The sequence below is a fragment of the Vipera ursinii genome, assembly GCF_947247035.1.
Source record: "Vipera ursinii genome assembly, chromosome: 2".
In the NCBI taxonomy this organism is placed as follows: domain Eukaryota; kingdom Metazoa; phylum Chordata; class Lepidosauria; order Squamata; family Viperidae; genus Vipera; species Vipera ursinii.
In genome coordinates, this window is record NC_139513.1 from 116,214,504 (window position 1) to 116,226,336 (window position 11,833).

Sequence of the window (11,833 nt, forward strand, 5' to 3'; positions counted from 1 at the left end):
GTTAATTTTTGCTCTGCGGGTAAAGAATAGTTGCTTTCAGGTAGAAAGAACAGCTGTTGCAAAATGCTCTGGGTCCTTTCTGCGTATTTTCTCTTGCTGCACTCTCCTGGAAATGCAGAACCAAAAGGTAGAAGATATCTAAAAGTTGTTTTACTGATTTTTAACTCTCACTGAGAATTAATGATATAGACTAAGTTCAAAAAGACTATTTGCATGGATCTTGATTTATTTATGGTATAAAGAGAGACACTGTTTTGGCTGACTGCAGGTGAAGAAATCAGATCTGAGTTTAGCCTATTGGTTTTCTTTGAATAATCTGAACACTCAGAATATTTATATCATTCATCTTAAAATCTATATGCTTTCTTTATATCTCAGTATGACTTGTAGAAGTCTGTTTTTTCAGGATGAGTAAATAACAAGGAAACCCAGTCTAGCAACTGTGTTTCATAACTTCTATCAAGAGATTCCATTTCATCTGCCCAATAATCAGGTGTTAAGGATTATTTTCATTTTACAGCTGTGTTGGTACTCCATAGCTGTCATGGCATCCGTATAGTCTTGGCAATGCTCATGTAAAGTAGAGAAGTTGAGTGTGTAAAAGCAGAAATTGTTTGGAAAAAAAAAACATAAATATGCATGTCTGAGTGTGGGATACAAAGTAGGATATGCAGGTTTGATTGAAAAATGTCTGGTAATATTACTAGAAATTAACTTACACATATAAATTCTAAATAGTTGTGTTATTAAAATGTGAGAACCTTACTTTCCAAATGTATATAAAAGTAATGAATACAATTATGCTAGTAATTTTCATAGTGTCACAAGACTCTTTCATTGCCATTTGCCAGAATCCCACTGAAATTTCTTTTTTGGATACTGACCAATTTCTGCAAAATTTTTATGAATTGTTACCTTTCTTGCATTATTAAATTGTTTCATTAACTTGCCTTGTATTTTTTTATTATTTCATGTTTCAACTTTATTATTGATCTTGGAAAGCAAATTATACTAACTTTCTCAGATTAAACTGTTAAAATTGGAGACTCCAAGGAGAAAAAATCGAGATGGTATGCATACTTTATATCTGTTGGTAGCTCCTCAAATAAGCCACAACTAATGAGTTTGACCAACTCTTGCCAATCAATCCTGAGGGGAAAATGTGTTTAATGGCAACATATTCTCCAAGTCACCTTCTCCCCTTGAAATATGGATATCTGCACAGCTCTGGTCCCTATGCTGAAGCATGTCACAAATCAGAGGAATTTGGTATAGATATTCAAACATGTATGTTAGGGAGTTACACTTTTTTCTGTCAGAATTTCTGCTCTATAATAACTCCAGCAGACATTACTTTTAAACATTCATAAAATGTGTCTTTAAAATGTAAAAGTTATGTTTTGAGATCTTTGGGATGCTAAAGACTATTTCTTAAAGTGATACTGTATTTATTCATTGAAATGGCTCCTAAAATGCACTTCAAGAATATAGAATAGAATAATTTTATTGTCATTTTAAATGTGCACTAATTGTCATACATTAAAATGAAATTTTGTTGCATACAGATTTCAAAGGATCACTACCTCCAATATGCACTACATAAATATGACCAAAAAATTGAATATACTTGCATATATTTTATGACACAGAGAAACAACACAGTCTGCTTCAGATATATACATGTACATGGTGAGAAAAACGCTGCTGGAAATACTTATTGCATAGAATTCCAACATACAAGAGATGAATAAATTTATTTATTTCATTAACCTCAGTTAATGAAATAATGCATTAAGACAGGAATGTCAAACTGCCAGCCTGTGGGCCAGATGCATCATACTGAAACCACGCCCACCCCATTGCTGGCAATGGAGAAAAAGTTATGATACATCACGCAACGTCACGTGATGTCATGAATTTGACATGCCTGCATTAAGGGAATCAAACATGAAATAAAAATAGTAGCTGACTTATACAGGTTAATCAAGCAAGAACAGCATAGCGGAACATAGAATAGCACGGCACAGAAGTTTCTTTGGTCATTCAGAACAACAGCTTGATAGACATCCTCACAGGTTCAAAGAGAATGGGCAATTATGTCATTTTTAAAAAACAATACAGGTAGTCTTTGACGTATGACCACAATTGAGCCCAAAATTTATGTTGCTAAGTGAGAAATTTCTTAAGCATGTTTTGTCCCATTTTACGACTTTTCTTGCCATATTTGTTAAGTGAATCACTACAGTTGTTAAATTAGTAGCAACTGCAGTGAACCTGGTTTTCCCATTGATCTTGCTTGGTTGCTTGTCAGAAGGTTGCAAAAGGGGATCACATGACCCCCGAGACTCTGCAAATGTCATAAACGTGAGTCAGTTGTCAAGCATCCACATGTAAATCAAGGGACCACGGGGATGCTGCAGCAGTCATACATGTGAGAAATGGTCATAAGTCACTTTTTTCAGTGCTATTGTAACTTTGGCCACTAAGTGAAGTGTTGTAAATCGATGACTACCTGTACATGTCATTGGTTGAAGTGATAATTTGTTAAGTTTGAATACCATTGAAATAAAAAGATCTCTTATAACTGTTTAGTATTTAGATGTAGAACAGTAGAAAAGAACCCAGACATAGGGGAAAAAACATTCAAATACTTAACTGACAACACTGGACGTGGTATATGGCAGCTGAAGCATGCTTCAACAAACGAATGCACCTTGAAAATGATAGCCATTGCTTTTAAAGCAGTTTCATAATTCATATGCATCTTTTTTCCTTTGCAAAACACATAAGCTCTCATTCTGTGATGTAGCGTCAGCAATAAAAAGCTAAATGACAGGAAATGGCAAATTAAAATAAGCTTGCTTATTGTGTCTACCATCTTTCAGGAGAATTTATAGCAGGTGCTATCCAGCAGGAAACCCAGACAGAGGTACAAAATTGTGATAACTCTCAGTAGCTGGGCTGTTTCTAGTGTGAAGGACTAACTGGAACTTGCATTGTGAGTGCTGAATGCCTGGAAAAAAATGTGGGTTTCTCCTCAGAGTCAACATCGAAATACAACTGAAGGGATTTTATAATGAGGCTTCATCTTCAGGGTTTTGTATATTTAAATAGAATTGGAATAGGAACTGGTGCACATGGTAACACTTAAGATCTATTGACATCAATGTGGGCAAGTACATAAATAATATTCACCATCACTTCAGGAGATCTTTTTCTTTCCAGATAAAATGGTCAGTCAGGAATTGATGGTTCTTATTGCTGAAGAAGGGCAAAGCGTCAATCTCACCTGTGAATTTATGCATACGATTGAAGGTCTGTATCTTAAACGAACTCTTGGAAAGCCCACAGATGTGCTTTATATTACCTATCATGGTAAAAACAAGAGAGAAGATGCTGCATATAAAAATCGCACTGAGTATTTTGAGGTGAACAATACAGCCACAATTACACTGAAGCAACTGAAGGAAAATGATAGTGATGGATATATGTGTACAGCACACTTGACCACAGACACTGGGCTTAAGCCAAAGAATAGCCCAGTGAAGTTTCTTTTGGTAGTAAAAGGTAAGGATGGAGAAAAAGTCGTGTGAATAGCAGTTTGATTTTCAATTATAAATCATTAACCATTTTTCCTAATTTGGTATTATCTAGACATCTTGACCTCTATTAACCATGTTGTCTTAAAAGTCTGTTAAATGAAAATGTGGAGTGTTTTGTTACAATTTAAGGTAATATCTTTTTTTAAAAAAGTAACAAGCCTAACGTCATTGGGTTTGGGGAAAGTGACAACTTGTCATTTCAGCATCTTCACATTTGATTGTAGACTAATACAAAATGTGTTCATTCAGATCAAATACCTACAAAATGAAAGTATAGTATAATATATAAAATACATTGTACTGAGATGGATGAGAAGCAAATAATATACACTGAGCAAACATATATATTAATTATGCATGTGGTATATATTTAACATGTACTGCATATACTTCAGAAGTACATATTTGAGGAAGTACATAAATAAGGAAACTTTTTTTAAAATAATTGCAAACTGAAAAGACAATGGATGGACTGAATTTTAAACTGGAAAAACATAGAATCTTAAAACAATAAGATTCAATTAGACCTTGTTTCAGATAACTGCTTAATTTAAGGAACGGTTGCTGGAATTGGGTATGTTTAGTTTAATGAAGAGAAGGACAAGTGGTGACATGATAGCAGTGTTCCAACCTCATTTTGTTTAGAAACTTCTAATTCAGCTTGAAGTCTACAACTCAGTCATAATTCAGAAATTATCTTTGAAAGTCAACATATTAATTGATTTGTTCATTTATAAAGTTGATACATTGCTTCAATCTAATTGGACTTAAGGAGTTTACAGGATATAGAAGGAAATCACTCTGCATACATACACACACACACACATACAGTATACTGTACATGCTTTTATGCATACAATACCCATCACATTATTCCCTTCTGCAGAATAAATAAAAAATACATAATAAATGATAATCTCTTAAAACAATTAAATGTACATATCTGAGATGTTGTATGTTAATAATTTTAGTGAACTGTGGGAGTTGAAGTCCGCAAATCAGGAGGATATTCAGTGATGGAAGGCTGAGGTCTGTTAAAGCAGCCTTCTTAAAGCACTTTCTTAAAGATTCCAGATAAACTGGGAATACAAATCCCATGGTTTTCAGTTAACATGTTGGAAGCAACACAGGTAGTTCTCAACTTACAACAATTCATTTAGTGACCATTTGAAGTTATAAAGGTAAAGGTAAAGGTTCCCCCGCACATGTGTGCTAGTCGTTTCCAACTCTAGGGGCCGGTGCTCATCTCCGTTTCAAAGCGGAAGAGCCAGCGCTTGTCTGAGGATGTCTCCGTGGTCATGTGGCTGGCATGACTAGACGCCAAAGGCGCATGGAACGCTGTTACCTTCCCACCGTAGTGGTCCCTATTTTTCTACTTGCATTTTTACATGCTTTCAAGCTGCTAGGTTGGCAGAAGCTTGGACGAGTAACAGGCGCTCACTCTGTTACGCGGCACTTGGGATTCGACCCACCAAACTGCCGACCATCTGATCGACAAGCTCAGCATCCTAACCCACTGAGCCACCACGTCCCTTTTGAAGTTATAACAGCACTTTAAAAAAGTGACTTATGACAGTTTTTCACACTTTTGACTGTTCCAGCATCCCAATGGTCACATTATCAAAATTCAGATACTTGGCAACTGACTCATATTTATTTAACTCATATTTATGATAGCTGCAGTGTCCCAGGGTCATGTGGTCCCCTTTTGGGACCTTCTGACAAACAAAGTTAATGGAGAAGCCAGATTCACTTAACAAATGTGTTACTAACTTAACAACTGCTGTGATTCACTTAACAATTGTGGCAAGAAAAGTCGTAAAATGGAGCAAAAAGAACTTTTGAGTTCAATTGTGGTCTTCGGTCAAGGACTGTCTGTATTATTCCTTTACATTTGAAGGCTGGGAAAGCTGGTGTAAAGCTCTATGTTAAACTGCATGTCCCATTTTCTTTACTATAGCACCTTCAGAGAAGAATTTTGAATCTCCCTGGATGTTGTATATTTTTATTTCTGTGTTAATGCTCTTGGTTTTTATGCTTGGATCATATATCATCTATCATGCAGATGTAAGTATGGCTAATATCAAGATATTATATTAACTAAGTTCTATCAACTTCCATTCTTTCTTTCCTAAAAATTATGTACCTCAGTCAAGAAATGTCCCAAGATAATGTCAAATAACTCCTTTCCTGTATAATTGTAGGATCATCATCATTTTAGCCATTGTCTATTGACTGCAGGATGAAGGCCTCTTCTGCATGTTTCCAGCCGAAAGGGGCCTGAGTATTTATTTGTCAATTGGACCCACAATACTTGCTGATGTCATCGATCCATCTTGTTTTAGTCCTCTTTTGTGGACACCTTTTTTCAAGTGGGATCCATTCTATAGTATAGAATGACTTGTAGTATAGCACTAGATATTTATAATGCAAAAGAATTTCTAATTTAAAGATCTGGAGTTTTCTTTATTCTAGTTATTCTATATCAGTGTAATGATTTGAATGGACCCACATACAATCATTATCACATAAGTGCAAGCTTAGAAGAAAAACCTTGTGATTCAATACGTTAATATTTGCTGATAGGTAGTTGTCATTTTGATCTTCAAAATGTACAACTATGTCCTTTCTTCTGCAGAAAATTACTCAGTCCAAGTGTAATGTTTAGTAAAAGCCTATTTTACAGTTCCTATATGTTGACTATTGTTTTATGCTATTATCATTTTTTTAAAAAAATGTTATCAGTTGTTGGATTTATTTTTCATATCTTGTTTATATTAACTGGTCCAACAGATCTACACATAGCATAAGGAACCATTAGGTAACTTGTGTATATGCATCTTAATTGTCTTTTTAAATAGATCAAGAAGTGCTTCCAACAAGGACACGCAAAGAAAAGGCAAAATTTCATCTATGAAGATATGACATACAGCCTGAGGTGCCAGAACAATGAAAATAAAATGAATCAATATGCTATGTAATATTGAACACTGAACAACAAAATATTGTTGAAATTCCAACAAATTCATAATTGTTTCATTGTTTTTTTAAAAGAAGTGATCAAAAAGTGTATAGTTTGAGCATCAGTTTGCATCTCACATATGTGAACTAATAGTAGTGTTTAAAATTTGAAAGCTAATGTTCAAAAACTCCATTCAGGTAGCCTCATTGAATGTGTGAAGGGCTCAAACTGCATCAAGAATGATAGCTACTAATTCCACCCCCTCGGACTTCCACGCATTTTGCTGGAGGTCTGAAAAGAGCCAAATTTGCATTCACTTGGATGGGAGAATAGCCCTCAGTACAGTTAGACACTCTGGCTTATTAGAAGTCCTGGAATGCTTGCAAAAAGCTAGACCACAGATTAAGCAAGAACTGACGGCCTGCTACAGTTGCAAAAGAAGCTGAGCCAATGCAGTTTGGGGCTGCATAAATAGAAGTATACCAACAAGATCACAGGAAGTGATAGTACTGCTTTATGCTGCACTGGTCAGACCACCTGGAATACTGTGTACAGTTCTGGTCACAACTGTACAGAAAGGTTGCTAAGGAACTGGAAAGCATGCAGAGAAGAACAACAAAGATGGTAAGGGGCTTGGACTCTAAATCATACAAAAACTTGGAACTTGTTTAGCCTGAAGAAGAAAAGGCTGGAGAAGGAGTTGGGCTAGAAGACCTCCAAGATCTCTTCCAATGCCATAATTCTATCCTTCTGGATCCAGAGAAATATGCTATCATTCAAGCCATGTCCACTTCCCCTTCACACATTCAGTTGAAAACCTGAAAAGGGCAGGTTACGTGCTTTGGATGGCTTAAATTCTTACTAGTTTTATATATGTCCTTGCCTATCTTAAGATGAATGTGGCTTAACTTTATAGCTGATGTGCTTAGCGCGAGTCGTACAGTATAAATAGGCCTTTTGAAACAATGTTTGCATAAATAGTAAAGATTTTTAATAAATGCTGTTATTGAAAGTAGTTAATAACAATTCAACAGAGAGGAATACAAATGGAAAATGTATTGCACTTTTTAAAATATATTTTTCCTGCTGAGTCCTGCCTCCATGCTTATTAAAGGTGCAATTGCAGAAGACATTAGCAGTGATGGCGAACCTTTCAGGGACCGAGTACCAAAAACTGCCCCACCCACCCCCATTCTACTCCTGCCCCTGCCCTTCCCACCCACAGGGCCACCCACAGCCTCCACAGCCTGCCTCAGAAGATCTCCCAGGTGGCGATGGCGGCCACACACTCCACCTGCTCCCCACAGCATCATCTGCGCGCAATGGGGTGCGAGGGCAGAGTCTTGTCCCTGCTGCCTGGCTGCCATGTCCTTGGCTGTGCTGCTCTGTGTGGGCCGTGCCTGGGGGCTGCTGGTGAGGCGGCCAGAGGGGGAGGCAGGGCTGGGGCAATGGCGCACGTGCCCACAGAGAGGGCTCTGAGTGCCCCCTCTGGCATGCACGGCATAGGTTCGCCACCACTGCATTATGGAATATTAGAAACTATTTAGAAGGGAAGATGTCAAAAATGTTTTATCTTTTTTGGTACATTTAGAGTATTGCATAAATGTTTTAAGAGGTGTAACTTCATGATTTCAATACCTACAAAGAAACAGTGTGGTGTAGCGGTGAAGATGTTGGATTAGCACTCTGAAGAACCAAATTATCATTCATCCTCAGCCATAGAACTTCACCTGGTAACTTCAGACAAACAACTCCTTAAAACAAAGTGACTGATGCAATGAGGGGAATAGGAGGGAGTCCTATGTAGGCTGCCTTGTATTCTTGTAAAGGCAAATTAAAAAAAATAGAATTGCAGCGCTAAATGTTTATTTTTCTATAGTATTACAGTATATGTTATTTTTAAAGATTTTAAACCAAATTTAGAAGTTAAATATATGGGCTTATTTTATGAGAAAGAGAGAGAGAGAGCAAGAGAGAGCACAAAGCATGCAATAAAGATTTCGAGATATCTTGGCTGTGCAGTATTGTTTGTATTCCATCATTTGCTTTTCCATATATCTCTATACTAAAGACATTTGTCAAATCGGGATGTGAGAATTTCTTTCTTATTTGGGAATCTGTACATTTAGTTAATCTTTTGAAAGTCCTACCTCTCCAAATCTGCAAAATTTAGTATAAAAGAATCATATATGAGAGAAAAATCTGCACAAAATTGCATCTAAAATTAAATAACAAATCACTTTTTATTAGGGGAAAATGGTTGCAAGATATTTGGAGAGACAGGGACGCGCTGGCTCAGTGGGTTAGGACGCTGAGCCTGTCAAATCAGAAGGTCGGCAGTTTGGCGGGTCGAATCCCGAGTGCTGCGTAACAGAGTGAGCGCCTGTTACTCGTCCCAGCTTCTGCCAACCTAGCAGTTCGAAAGCACGTAAAAATGCAAGTAGAAAAATAGGGACCACTCCGGTGGGAAGGTAACAGCGTTCTGTGCGCCTTTGGCGTCTAGTCATGCCGGCCACATGACCACGGAGACGTCCTCGGACAAGCACTGGCTCTTCGGCTTTGAAACAGAGATGAGCACCGGCCCCTAGAGTCAGAAATGACTAGCACACATGTGCGGGGGAACCTTTACCTTTACCTTTATGCAAAAATACTATTATAAAGAAAAATAATAGTTGGCTTAGAAAAATAAATACATGAATTACAAAATACATGAAACAGACAGCTTGGCAAAAATTGAAAAACTTACGACATGAAATTGTGTAATCTTTAGCATGTATCTTCTCACAGAAAAAAAATATTGGCATGGATTTATGCAGTAATACAATTTACAAGTGAATTAGACTTATCCATTTTCTGTCTACAATAATTGTCTCTCTGCCATTTCTTTTCCATTTTTCTCTATGGTGTGCAGTTTGAGAAATGTGACTTAGTCATTTGCAGGAGGTAGGCAGAAATGCTTTGTTTTGCTGATATCTTGCATTTGTGTACATCCTTATACGTGGCATACCCTAACTGGAGGAGACTAATATGAATTCCTAGAAATCCTTTCAGTTCAACCACATTTTCTTTTCTTTTTCTGTCATCTTCTCCACATTTCTTGAACTAGCTCAAATGGCAGGTAAATGTACAGATGATAATCCATGCCAAAAGATCTTTCAGCACACCCTGGGGTAGGATGATCGATGACTTCACTTTGAATATTGATCTGGGAGTGATTGATCAATGCATATCAATCTGATGGGATGCTGTACTTTATTTTCCAGCCAAGCCAAATGTGCTGCACAAATACTTGGTGTTCATATACTCATGTTCTACAAATATTACTGCTGTGTTTTTCCCTGCTGTGGGTTTTAATTCTGTTATTGTTACTCTTTCTTAGTTTGGTGTTTTAAATTGATTTCATTGTATTGTGCATCACTTTGAGTTGCTGTGTTGATTGAGGTAGTTTATAAAACAAATAACAAAGAAAAGGTCAGATATACTAAACCACAGGGAATGATTTCTGTTTTAAATAGTAAAATACATCTCAACTAAAGAACTGATGCCATCTGGGTATGACGTCAAAGAAATTTGAAGCAAGATATATAGAGTGGCATAGTTATCAGACAGCCATGCCATATTCCAGGGGTAGGCAACCTTGACTCTTTTATGACTTGTGGACTTCAACTCCCAGAATTCCTGGGGGTTGAAGTCCACAAGTCATAAAAGAGCCAAGGTTGCCTACCCCTGCCATATACCATGCTGCCCTGACAAACAATCATAGAATCATAGAGCTGGATATCTAGTCCAACCCTCCTGCTCAAGGCAGGAACCTTATATCATCCAGGCAATCGGTTGTCCCATCTATTTTTGAAAACCTCCAGTGATAATGTTCCATCAGAAAAATCAGCCTTATATAGAATCACTTCAGGAAGAGTGAGACCACTTATGCTATTTATGATTTATAAAGGATGGAGAGTACAGAGGTGCAAAATATTTTGACATTGAAGCACTCTGATCTTACACCAATTGTTCTAAGTATTCCAGGCATGAAAGAAAACTTGGCAATGTCATTTTGACTGTTCTGAGCAGAGTGACTATGTTTTTGTTGTGTGGGTGGTGATTGGCTTGCTTTTTAAAAAAAATGAAAAAAAATAATAATCCAGCTTTGCTAATAGAGCAATTCAAATTAGTCATGTCTTTATTGCTATTATTTTGACTAGATGAAATAAAGGAGCAGAATTTTGAGAGGAAAGAAATAATTAAGAACATGACCACATAGGAAGATTGCTAAAAGTTGTATGTCTGCCAAACTTCTTGGTAATTTACTGCTGATTTTTTTTTAAAAAAATCTTTGCTTATGTAGAATCAATTTCATTAAGAGGCGTGATACAGTGCATGCATCTTATGGGTTGCTATTCTTTATTTTCCAGGCAGGTTTGTCATGTTTCAGTTCGGTCATAATATTAATATGACTTGTGCGATTTAGAAACTTGTGCTTGGTGAATTAATTAGATTGATTAAGTTTCTTGCTTTGTCCTGTAGCTCGCTGGCTAAACACATAAAAGGTCTATTGTTCTTACTGAGATGTATTTTAATGCTTTTAAAAGGTTTTTTAACATAATCACCAGCCAAGTATTGTGCAGATTGGTTGGTAAGAAACATTTGGCATGGACTGCCACTTGTAACTAATCTTGTGGTCCTGTGGTGAAAAACAAGAGAGGAGCAGCTGTTGAAGGCTTTTCAAGTTTTGTTCTGCTGGAACCTAGCCAGTGTTGTTCTGAGTTTGAAACAAAGCACATTTTCATTTTGTGCAGACCCCAGTGGAGATACAAAGGACATTTTCCTCTCTACTACCCACAATTCCAAATGTTCAAGGCCATTCATACACACTATGAAGAGGATAGACAAAGTCAGGCTTGATTAGGTGATCAACCATTCCAAATCCTGATGGTTGTATATTATCGCCAGGATCAAGAACCATTATGTGTCTTAATACTGGTTATTGGGAAATGTAAGTGGTAGTTTGCTGTTTGCACTGAAGTTCTGTTTGGGACTCTGCTTTAGCACCTGGCTAGCCTTAACACCTGAATAAATGAAATTTTGGTCTGCTTTAGTGGGATCTTCATGTTCTTGTGAGCTCCAAAATAGCTGTAAATTGCATGGGCTTAAAACAGAGATAGCAAGCAAGCAAAGGTCTTGAAAGGGAAGCAGGTGCAGTGCAACATGAAAACAACATGCCTGACCAGAGTAGGACTTCCTGGGCTTAGAGCTACCAAAGGTGACCACA

General features: G+C 37.0%; 1 protein-coding gene across 1 annotated transcript; it reads left to right on the top strand.

The window, feature by feature from the left end:
• On the top strand, positions 1 to 10,970 carry CD7 (CD7 molecule). Its single transcript, XM_083353089.1, has 4 exons — positions 1 to 127; positions 3,226 to 3,567; positions 5,563 to 5,669; positions 6,464 to 10,970. Exons 1-4 carry the CDS (start codon positions 64 to 66, stop codon positions 6,581 to 6,583), a joined length of 633 nt encoding a protein of 210 aa, XP_083209215.1. The 5' UTR covers positions 1 to 63; the 3' UTR covers positions 6,584 to 10,970.
• The last annotated feature ends 863 nt before the right edge of the window (positions 10,971 to 11,833 follow it).